Source organism: Zootoca vivipara, chromosome 7, assembly GCF_963506605.1.
Source record: "Zootoca vivipara chromosome 7, rZooViv1.1, whole genome shotgun sequence".
NCBI classification, from domain to species: domain Eukaryota; kingdom Metazoa; phylum Chordata; class Lepidosauria; order Squamata; family Lacertidae; genus Zootoca; species Zootoca vivipara.
In genome coordinates this window covers 35,586,243-35,598,464 of record NC_083282.1, presented here as the reverse complement: position 1 = coordinate 35,598,464, position 12,222 = coordinate 35,586,243, and the positions used below count along the sequence as shown (strand labels likewise).

At 42.8% G+C, this 12,222-nt stretch overlaps 1 protein-coding gene across 4 annotated transcripts in view; it reads right to left on the bottom strand.

The window, feature by feature from the left end:
- Positions 1-12,222, bottom strand: part of DOCK7 (dedicator of cytokinesis 7) — a 125,870-nt gene that overhangs the window by 12,757 nt on the left and 100,891 nt on the right. For 2 of the 4 annotated variants that reach the window (XM_035123060.2, XM_035123063.2), the window contains 6 exons: positions 6,318-6,443; positions 4,779-4,868; positions 4,021-4,257; positions 2,697-2,840; positions 1,490-1,596; positions 352-519 (listed from right to left, as the gene is read on the bottom strand). In XM_035123060.2, the coding sequence (XP_034978951.2) occupies positions 352-519; positions 1,490-1,596; positions 2,697-2,840; positions 4,021-4,257; positions 4,779-4,868; positions 6,318-6,443 (872 nt within the window). Of the gene's footprint in view, positions 1-351; positions 520-1,489; positions 1,597-2,696; positions 2,841-4,020; positions 4,258-4,778; positions 4,869-6,317; positions 6,453-12,222 lie in introns of all 4 variants that reach the window. The other 2 variants (XM_035123061.2, XM_035123064.2) reach the window with 1 other exon arrangement.

Sequence of the window (12,222 nt, the reverse complement as noted above, 5' to 3'; positions counted from 1 at the left end):
TTCCTCAAATCTATTTTGTATGCAAATCTGTTGTCAGCCTTCTTAGATAAGCTTGTGCCTGAAATACTCATGAGTTGGACCAACTAAAGGAAGTATTAAGAATGTCCTTACGGCTAGTGCTTGAAGACTGACCGCTCCTATCTCAGGGGTGACTAGAAGCCTAAGGCTCTGGTCTTCTGAAGTGTGAGAAATAGGGCTTGGGGCCACAGATATAGGGGTTTTAGTAAAGTAATTATCAGGATTGTATTACACTACAGATAGGAACTTTCAATTTCCCTTCCCATGTACTTTTCCTATCCAGGAGACCTTTTAAAGAAACATTAACAAGAAATGTTAACATATAAGAATGACCTGTGGCAAGCAGCAGGAAGGACCGTCTTGTATAATTGGGGAATTTTTCTATTGATCAGAGGCTGAAGGGCTTCTTTGAGACGGTGGTAATTTCTTTCAAGCTCCCGCTGATACTCTTTTTGATCTGGACCAATCAGGCTCTTGTTCTTACGCAGTGCATCTTCACACCTAGAGAACAAAAAAATTCAGACAATAGGAAAGTGACCATAGTCTACCCACTTGGAGCCAGCCAGCAGCATTGTATCTGTCTCCTTTGTGTAGACTCCTTGGGCCACAACACTAATTGCACTTATTTGGAAACATCCGAAACTTCCAACGCAGCATGACTGCAATGCCAAAATTGGCTTTTACACAATAAAACACCAGTCTTTCTGTTCCTTGGAGTAGATTTCTCCAAGTCACCCTAGAAATCTGATTTCTCTAAAGTTGTCTAACAGGATTTAAAAAGAAATGAAGCTGCTGCTTCTGTGCCCAAGCAGCTGGCTATACATGATTCTCCGTGTATATAAAAGGTAAATATGGAGCATAATCCAAAGCACTGTGAGGTTTCCTGGGTTTCCTTGTTTAACAGCAGGAAAATGCTCACCATACATGTCCAGGATGCCCATCAGCATCCATGGATCAAGGCCAACGTGCTGGAAGAACATCAGTGCCACTTAATAATGCCAAATCTGTTGTATGCCTTAGTCGTGCTTTTTTGAGGAATGTAGGATAAAGTTTCAAGGAATTTTCTAAATTATGCAGAAATGAATTAAGCAATATACAGTATCTCAGAAGTTGAACGCCTTGTGACTGAAATGTTTTGGCTCCTGAATGCTGCAAACCCGGAAGTGAGTGTTCTGGTTTGCAAACACTCTTTTGGAACCTGAACGTCCAACGTGGCTTCCGATAGGCTGCAGGAGCTTCCTGCAGCCAATAGAAAGCCGCACCTTGGTTTCCGAACATTTTGGAAGTTGAACGGACCTCCGGAACAGATTTTGTTCAACTTCCAATGTGCGACTACATCGGGGCTGCAAGGTGAGAAAGGACTAAAGTAAGTAATCAGACCCACCACAAGACAATTGATCAACATATCTATCATGGTCCTTTTTAGGACAATTAAAATGGGGGGGGGGAGATGTTCATTGAAACACAATACCTTTTTGTGAAGTCTTTGAAACAAAGCCGTAGTTTATTATGATGACGGAAGAGCTTAGGATCGTTGGGTATCTCTGATAAGAAAACCTGTGCAACCTCTAGTGGTCCCTTTAAAGAAGAGACAGGTAGTGAGATACTTCTGCAGGGCTGGCTTCTGGAATAATTTCACATACATAAAGACTCCATAGAATTTCTTTAGGCTGTCTCCCCACTAGGACCACACTCCACAACCTCCCTTCTCTTATCTTTGTGGACATTTATGCAACTGTCAAGGAGAAGGCAGAGCTGCACAATGATTTCTTTCAAATGTTGCCTATAACAGCTCTAAGGATGCATACAAACAGATCTCAAAATAGGACCCACCGCACACTCATGAAATATGTTGGTTCCCTCCACACAATGCAGTTGACAGTTGTACTTAGCAAACATTCAAATACTGATTCAGTCTGACACCAACCCCTACTTGTTGGTGGGCCACTGACCTCTAGTTTTTAGGTATCACATACTGTACATGTTTACCTAGGAATAAGTCCCATTAAACTCAACAGGGCTTTCTTTGGAGCAAACATGTATTATGTACATGTTTCAGTGTACGTTTTTTTAGTGAAACGTTTTTTAGAGATGTTCTGTCCTGAGAAGGGGAGATTATTACATCATATGTTCCATTCAATCACCTCTTGCCTCTTGCCTCTGTTAACTCACAGAACCACTTTGCTTCAGAGAATAAAACTTGGCGAACGTGCTTCTACACACTCAAATTACGTGAATTGGAACACACTATGTTAGCAGTTACTTCAATAATACTGTCCTCTTAGTTCCTCAATACAAAACAAGTTATTTATATACACTACCGTGTTTCTCATATTATAAGACATGTCTTATATTTATTTTTTCCTCAAAAAAACACACTATGGCTTATTTTCAAGGGATGTCTTATTTTTTTCCTCCTCCTCCTGCCGCGGCCGGCATTGCTGCTGTGCCTATCACTATGTCTTATTTTCGGGGTATGGCTTATATTTCTTGAATGCTTAAAAATCCTGCTATGGGTTATTTTATGGGTATGTCTTAAAATATGAGAAACAGGGTATTATTACTGTTTATATGCAATATATATTCAGAACCCATTTTTGACAACATTTTTTTAAATGAGAAAGCCTTAATGGTTGGACTCATAGACACTGGCGGGGCTTCAAGTTCTGCATCCTTACCTGATTTACCGTTGTGCCTACTGAACCCTGAAGCACCATCTGGAGCATTTTGGGATCTGCAGGATCTTGATGTGTTGCAAAAGCCAACTCTTGGGTTTTCTTTTGCATATCCTCAATGGCAACTTCAATTGGTGTCAAAATTATCTAAGGAAACAAACACAGGAAAATTTAAGAAGAACATCAGGGATTTTCCCTTTTCATTGTGATTACGAGAAAATTTAATTTAGGCTCCTAAATAAGGAAAGGGAGAATCACAGAATTGTAGAGTTGGAAGGGACCCTGAGGATCATCTAGTCCAACCCCCTGCAATGCAGGAATAGGCAACTGTCCCATACGGGGATCAAACCTGCAACCTTTGTGTTATCAGTACCACACTGTAACAAACTGAGCTATACAGGTGAGTTGATTTTTCTTTTCCCCAGTTGTTAGATGCAAAGTACTACTGAAAAAATTAGAGCAGTTTCCAGTCTGGTGTTATGTAGACAGATGATCACTTCTGCCTACATTTCCCAGTAAGTCCATTCTGGAACTCACTGAGTTCCCAAAAAGCGAGCGATCTGAGCATCGTACATCAGGCTTCTGCAACAGGAAACCCAAACTGAATAATTTGTGAAAAATATGAAATCTCACAAAGCGACCTGACTGCAAAAATAGTACAATTAAGCTGGGAGAAGGTGGCTCTTTCCGTGAACTGACTTGGGTTTCCTGAAGTGCAAGTGCAAAGGGCAAGCATGTGGTGTTGCAACAGATTGTCAAAATAATAATAATAATAATTTATTATTTATACCCCGCCCATCTGGCCGGGTTCCCCCAGCCACTCTGGGCGGCTTCCAACAAAATATTAAAATACAGAAATCCATCAAACATTAAAAGCTTCCCTAAACAGGGCTGCCTTGAGATGCCTTCTAAAGGTCTGGTAATTGTTGTTCTCTTTGACCTCTGGTGGGAGGGCATTCCACAGGGTGGGTGCCACTACCGAAAAGCATAATATGTGATACTTTTGAGAGAGAGTTTGGTCTGTGGAGGGCAGGCACTAAACCAACACATCCATTAGAAAGTGGTGTTGCACATGATAATACCAATAATAATGGTAACAATAGCAATAGTAATCATCAGTGTCAAAACATTACACCTGAAATAAATCTCCTCTCAGGCTTTTGCAGTAAAAGCAGCTTTGTAAATGCATCTAAAACACATGCCAATCAATAATCAGCAAGCTGAAACTTTACTGAACGCATTTTTTTTTTAATGTTAATCATTCCCCCTCTATTTCTGGCATTTCTCCCTCTTAAATTTACAGTTACCATCACTGTTCAGGGCTCACCTCCTCCTTGTGAATGACATTAATCCGGGTTTTAATATAAGGGAATGCATGTGATGTCGTGAGGATGGTCTTCCTCTTGAACTGTTCATGCAGCTCACCATGAGCTCTGCCATCCAACGTGAAGGGTGTACAGTACATGAATCGCCGCAAGTTGTAGTTTTTGTCAAAATAGGTTATCCGGTCCTTCATTTCGTATGTGTCAAAGTAAGGCTCCACGTAAGTTATCTGTATATAGGCCTGGGGCAGAAAAACAGACTAGTAGGAAGACACTGCAGAATAGTCATCAGCCAACTAGCAACCATGCATGGCCCTCATTCACTCGTGACACTGCTCCTGGCTGCAGAATGTTTATGTTTGTGAGTGAGCAGTAAGGGGTGTGTTAACCAAGAGACAAAACGAGGCCCACATCAGTGGGCAGCACAAGCTTGCCGCCATTTTGTCCATTTTGCACTCTGAACTTATCAGAGCCAGTTACAAAGATACAAAAGTCAGTGACAGCAGACAACTCTTGCCCCAGTCTCCCTGGTGAAAATATTGTATGACGTGATACATCAATTATATTCTAAACCAGAATTGTCTAAAAGCTGCTACCTGATATCTGTATCTAGATTGAGAGAGGCGTGTGCATAAGCACCACCTTATCCACTCAATTTATTTTCTGGAACCATAGTGTGTAGTCATGCACAAGCCAGGAACAAGGGCACTTCTCACACCAGATACAGGAATGTCCAACTTGATACTTATTTTTAGCTTCTTACCTTGTTGGCATCTAATTTACATTTGTCGACAGGGTTAGAGTCCTTAATTACTTCGACAACATCTTCACCAAACCTTTCTCCATAAAAACCCTGAAAATGATCAACAAGATATTGTAAAGTGCAATCTGGAGCAAAGTTTTAAAGGAAGGGGTGGCACACAATGTTAGCAGAATCACATGAAAAACAGTTAGGACTATGGCTGTGGTGTGGGCTATGCCTGCATAACTTTGGGTAACATTTTTTGGGGGGGGGGAGGCAAAAATAATAATAACGTGGGGGGGGGGGGGAGTTTGCCTCAAAGTATTTTGTCGATGTGGAAAAATTCCATCATTTTATCATACGCTGGACAGTGTGTGCAGCAAAACAAGTTTAAAAGACCACACAATACACACCAAAGCACACACTAAGCCAAGATATGAGTGAGCTTTGTTCCCAGGGTGCAGCTGTTTTGTTCTTTCATTCATGAGTGTAACGATTTAGTCTTAATTAACTAGTTCATAAACTATATTAACTAGTTAACTCTCAGTTCAAGCTGGGAATCTATAGTTAATGACTCCTTAACATGTCAGGGTCCCAAGTCAATGTTAAACCAAGGCTTTGTATTCTGGCTTGTTTGGAAGCTCGAAACCATCAGTTCCCAGTTGGAATGTAAGGGGAATCTATAGCTAACTGAAACTTCCTGACTTGCACGAAGCAAAAAGTGAAGCAGCCGACTGTGGGTGCATAAGGCTCATTCACATCCCAGCTTATTAAGCCGAGGTATGGTTATCTGAATGCAACCCCATGGCTCAGAACTGGGCTTATACAAGATAAACCTGAGCCTACATTTACCTTGTGGAGGTTTAAAAAGTAAAGTAAACAGGGCTCCTATCTTTGATTGCTCTTTGTGAAAGATTGGAAATTACTTGGCCTGAAGGGTCCTTTTCACCCATGCACTGAGCCACAATCCTATTCATGGCTGTCTTGCATATGTGAATGCTACAGCTTATGTGGACAGGACCACAGGTCAGGTGAACACAGGAACTTTTTTTTTTTTTTGCAGGGGGAGGGAGTCAAGTAATCCCCCCGAACTTGACTCTATTTATAATTACAATTACAATTGTTTATTACTTATACCCCATCCATCCAACTGGGTTGCCCAGTCTCCAGCACAGTGAGCAGTCTCCAGCACAGTGAGACATCAAACATAAAAAAACTTCCCGATACAGGGCTGCCTTCATAAAGTTGAGTAATTGTTTATTTATTTGACATCTGACAGGAAGGCATTCCACAGGGAAAGGGCCACTACCGAGAAGGCCCTCTGCCTGGTTCCCTGTAACCTCAGTTCTCACAATGAGAGAACTGCCAGAAGGCCCTCGGAGTTGGACTTCAGGGTCTGGGCTGAACAATGAGGGTGGAGATGCTCCTTCAAGTATAGAGGACCGAGGGCTTTAAAGGTCAGCACCAACACTTTGAATTGCATTTGGAAACATATTGGGAGCTCCCTGAAAGCCCATGTAACTACAGGATTATATTTTAGACTTGCTGAGACCATCTCACCTCTAACCGATGAGAAATTTCAGCCAATTTTGTTATGGCCGGTTCCTTGTAAACGAACTCTTGTTCATCGAGGTCTCCAAATTTAGTCCCATAAAAACCAACACGGAAGTATGTACCAAACATCCGCTTACCATCCTAGGTGCAGAAAGACGAATAGCATTTCAATACAAAAGCCCCTTCACATCTTTTCGTTGCTTTTAATGCTCCCTTTGAACACAATGTCATGCAGGAACAAACCAACCAACAACAAGTAGGACTAAAGAGAATTGTAAACCAGTTACAGAAAAAAAGAAAAAAGAAAAAGAAAAAAGAGGGGGGGGACACTAAAATTTAAACCATACACTTACGAGATTTATGGGAAAGCTAGCCTCAATCATGCAATAGGATAAAAATCAGTAGCTCGGCATAAGAACGGGACCACTTTAGCCAGCCTAATAGGTTTAGAAAGCAATGCTGGCAATAGTCAAGAAAGCAACCTTACAGAAAGGAACGCTGTCATGGCTATTTTCTTTCTTGACACTGGTGGAGCAGCACAGATTTACCATTGATTAGGTTGGTGTCACTCTGAGTTTGGACCAAGCCAAATTTCCAACACCTTGCGGGTTTGGATCACTCAAGAATCATTAGGGATTCTTGCTGGACTTCACAGTTTACTTGCATGCTTCCGTTCTCTGGGACTGTGGCCTAAAATATGGCATGGACTATGTCATCACCAGAGCAGAATGCTGAAATAATAAATGTGGGGAATAATTGGTGTTATCTAATTTGCTCTTTGCAGCTCATCATTTAAGAAAATGGGAATAAAATGGGTTTAAGGGGCGGAGATGGTGCCTTGGTTGAAATCATTTCTCCCCGCATTTGGTGTGTGGGCTGAGAGACTGCAGAGTGGTATAGCATTGTATTGTCACCACATCATGCCCTCTCATGGTTTCTTCTATATGTGAAGGCATCTAGTGTGAATAGTGCTATGGAAACTAGGCTACCGTATGTTTCATTCTGTTCTCTAATAGAGTTGAAAGCAGGATCAGGCAGCAACTTAGAAAAATGCTTCACTACTAAACTTTCCTGTAGCCACAATCCACGAGAACATCTTGTGCATGCTGCCATAAAATGTTAGTGCCACTGGGATCTCGTCTTTCCTGGAAAGGAGACCTGGTATTGCATTGCTCTCCATGCAATCGTATGGGTCACTCTGACAATTCACAAATTTTCGAATGCCAATCCATCCTTTCTGCTAGGAAAGCCTCCCAGGTTCCTCTCCCACTTTTATTTGGGGAGTCTTTGCAATGCAGAGTTGTGTGTCAACTCTCCACCTATTCACACCCCCTCTATAGTAGGGGAAGTGATTTTGCAGCGATTCAAAACAGACAAGTTGTTTTGAGCACATCATTTCTGGGGTGAATCATAGTGCTAAACTGCATTCTTCTGGCATATACAGATGCTCCTGTATTAAGATTCCAAGCAGTTGCTTCCATTTGGCTCAGTGGTCAATTGAGCCGTCTTAACACACCCAACACTTGTGGCAATAAAACTGGGAGGTGGTGCACACTTATGTGGAAGGCAAAAATGTAAACTGAAAGATAAGAGAGCAGCAAATTGTTTGAAATGGAAGCCACCAAATCTGCAATTTCTTTCCACCAAGTCACAGTTGAAAGAATCCACACTGCATGCACATAGTCACAAATATAAGCTGAGAAAAGTACTCCAAATGTTCACCTTTACTCTCATGGCACAGTTATGCTGCAGCACTCAGAATTATATATAAAAAAGGAGCAATGTGATGCACTAGCTGTTGAACTTTGCATCCCACCCTATCCTTGATGTCTCTGGGTCAGTAACACATTTCAAAAGATGCTTAACAGGAAAAAAGAAGAGGATTAAAATTTATAAACAAAGCCTCCCTCACTAGCTTCCAATTCTAGCTTGAACAGAAAGGATGGACAGCGAATCGGGATAATGCTCTGGGGCCTGGGCCTGGGCCTGGGCCTGGGGGAAATGTCATCCAGGGAGACCGTGCAAGAAGAAATTGTCCACCTATGTTAACGGTCAGGATGGGCACACAAAAGAGAAAGGAAAGCTCTAAGAACATGCAAGGATAAAACTCTTTAGGGCCTTGTAAGTCATAATCTCCATCTCTAATTGTCACTGAAATATCAAAATGTTGGTGTAGGTCCGGAAGCAAAAGCAGCCCATTCCTATCAAGTACAGTGGTACCTCGGGTTAAGAACTTAATTCATTCCGGAGGTCCGTTCTTAACCTGAAACTGTTCTTAATCTGAGGTACCATGTTTTCCCTTTTTTAAGACACCGTCTTATAACTTTTTTTCCCTCAAAAAAACACACGGTGTCTTATTTTCAGGGGATGTCTTTTTTTTTTATTAGATTTTTATTACCTTATGGCCTCCTCGGCCAGGCCGGATCGCGGCGCTGCTGGGCGCTCTGAGCGCTTGGCGCTGCAGCAGCCGCTGGTTCCAGGCGCCAAGGCAGCAGGCCTCCTCGGCCGGGCCAGGCGGAGGCGAGGCCGCTGGCTCAGGCGCTCCGCTCGGTGCTGCCGCGCACTCCGCGCAGCAGCAGCCGGTTCTGGGTGGCGGGGCGGCAGGCCTCCTCGGCCAGGCCAAGAAGAGGCGAGGCCGCTGGCTCGGGCGCTCCGCGCGCTTGCCACTGCAACAGCAGCAGCCGGTTCCAGGCCCTGAGCTGGCAGGCCTCCTCCTCCTCCTCCTCCTCCTGCTGCCTGCATGCTAGGTCCCGCTGGCTGGCTGGGGCACTTGGCGGTCTCGCTCACGGCATGGAGGTATGTCTTATTTTCGGGGTATGTCTTATATTTCGCAAATGCTTAAAAATCCTTGCCATGGCTTACTTTATGACTACGTCTTAAAAAAGGGGAAACACGGTACCACTTTAGCTAACCCGATTTCTGTTCTCATCCTGAAGCAAAGTTCTTAACCTGAGGTACTATTTCTGGGTTAGCGGAGTCTGTAACCTGAAGCATCTGTAACCCGAGGTACCACTGTAGTAGTAATCCTCATCTTCATCATTCCCAGGTGGCGATGAAATCTCAGAACAATCCTCAGGTCTCATGTAGCATGCATTATTACTACAGTCAAACTTGGAGAGTACAAAGACATTTCTTGTGGTTGTTAGTTTGTAACCTGAGAAAAAAGTGCACCTTCTCTAAATGGTGTTAGCAAGTACAGTGGAAGCTTGGTTTCCAAACGGCTTAGTTGCCAAACAAATCAGCCTCCAAACGCCGCAAACCCGGAAGTAAGTGTTCCAGTTTGCAAACGTTTTTCGGAAGCCGAACATCTGACGTGGCTTCTGCTTGAGTGCAGGAAGCTCCTGCAGCCAATCGGACTCCCGGAACGGATTAAGTTCGAGAACCAAGGTACCACTGTACACTTGGGTCCACCAGTCCAGCAAAAGTCTGCAGACTTTATTTATTTATTTTGTATTGCATTTACATGTATATGCCACTTTCCCCTCTAAGGAGCTCCAGGCTAAAAGGCAGAGAATGGCCCAGAGGCACCCAGTGAGCTTCGTGGCCAAGTGGGGATTTAAACCTGGTCTTCCAGGTCCTAGCCTGACACTCTAACCACTACACCTCACTGGCTTTAGGATGCCAAAATTATTAATAGAAGATGTTTCTGATCCTCCCAGATCATAGGGCCTACCAATCAACTCAGTCTTTTCTGGATTCAGTTCCAAACACCTTCTCTACCATTCCTCCCTATATCATGGACAGACACTGCCAAACCAGAATTTTAGGACCCAGGTTGATTAGAGAGAGAAATAAATAATGCCATCAGGACACTCCATATATTTTCATGATGTTGCCCCATATATTCAGCAGAATAGGACGACAGTGTAAAATGCTACCGGACCTTATAGAAAAGGTCCTGAGAAGATGAGGAGTCACCACCGCTTACCACTCTCTGACTGCCTGGCCTGGACTACTGAAGAGCAGTCCTGCAAACACCTGCCTACTCTTGCAATAACGGCAACCTCTCATGTGACATTGCTCTTCAACGACAGGTAATCTGCTGTGGCCATAAACAAAGATTCTGATAGTTAACTAGACTGGTCAACACCCAGGACAGAAACTGGAGCAGGCCCATGAACTGCCCAAGGGAGGTGGAAACAGCTAACGGACTACTTACATGGCCCTAAGGAAAAAGTAGAAGTTGCAGAATGGGCAGGGAGTCAGTGTTGGGAAGGCTACAGGTTAATTTCCCCTGTCTTGGAATAGTAGCATGGATACCTTCAGCCTGTGTTAATCCCAACTGGCCTATATAAAAACAAGGTTGACTCAAGTAAGCTACCAGAGTTGATGTCCCTCAGCATAACCTCTGTACCAGTGGACAGTATCAAGTGTTCCATGAAAATTGAGAAAGACCTTCAAATACATTTCAGCCACTCTGATGTCATCTCTAAGTTAAGCACCTGGGTTGCATTTAAGCCTATATTCATAATTATATGTGTATCCTACAACTGCGGAACACTCTTCTCTCTCTCAACACTTGTACCTTATGTCTTTCATCCACATAAAACCACTTACTGTTATTCCCAATGACAATCCAAAGCATTAGAAGTCACTCAGGGCCACTGTGTACATGATGTTTCTCGGACAGTGATACTGCTTCCATTTGGGGGGGGGGAGGCATGTACACTGACCGCCATTGGCAGAAAACACACATGCTTAGCTTGGCACATGCAGTGGGAATCACAGCTCCTTCTGAACACACACAACATTTGGCAAAATAGACAACATGTGCATAATTTACTTATGAATTATGTGCATCATAAGAACCTTGTATAAAAGTGTAAAGTATGCAATGAACTTGATAAAAAGGACTGAAGGACAACAGGTAATTTTATGGCTGACAGTGCTTGTCCACACATGAGCAGGCACCTTCTAAATCTCCACAACTCTCTCCAGGCTTTAGAGAACCCGACTTGCTCTCCTGGAGGCTCCCCCTCCACATACCCCACAAACTTTAGGGTTATCCTTGATTTTTATAGTAGGAAAGGCAAGCTGTTTGGCTTAGGCAACATTGTCTGCTAATTGCTCTTTCATTAATAATCTTGGCAACATCATGAGACACTTAAGGAAACTTACGTAATGAATCAGAAGTACTATTATGACAGGAGTTTCAAATAAATAAGCATCATTCTAAGATTTAACAATGGTCACCTAAGACAAATTAGGAGGTGGTGTTTATAACGAAGGTTCTTTCCATTTAGCTTCCATTAATTTGTGGGGAGGGGAATGTGGGGGTGTTGATGGATCAATGCCTAGGAAGATTTTGGGGAAATGTCAACCCAGAGCATGCTGGAATGTGTGCAACACAAGAACCAAAGCACGAAGTTCCATTAACAACAGGCAAAAGATGGGGACATCAATAACATCATATGTCATCATGTTATTGTTCCAAGTGTGTTCTGAATACATGAAGGCTCTATAATTTTGCCCAAAGGTTTTCGCAGAAATCAAAACCCTTGCTTTCAAGCAAACAAAATAAATTAAAACTCCATGGTCTTTGTTTCTGAGAGGTGCTAAAATGCAGTTATGAGAAAGGAAGTTATTATAAAGCATTTAAATCTATTATTTTGAGAAAAAATAATAGCTCCTTGGTAGGCAAAGAGAATGAAGGTGAACACTGTAGAGTCATTACAGAACTGGCAGAGCAGGTATAACAGCCGTCATGACTTATGAAGGGTTCATAATATGTTGTTATGCATGGTAAATATCTGTTGGGTACAAAGTTTTAAGAGGCTCCTTCTGCACATGAACCAAAACCTTTGCCAACTGGATTTACTTAGCCAAAAACAACAAAAATGGTCGCCAAATTTGGCCCTGCTGTTATCCACAGGGAAGTGCAAATATGTCCAAGGCTGTCTGATCAGAGTCA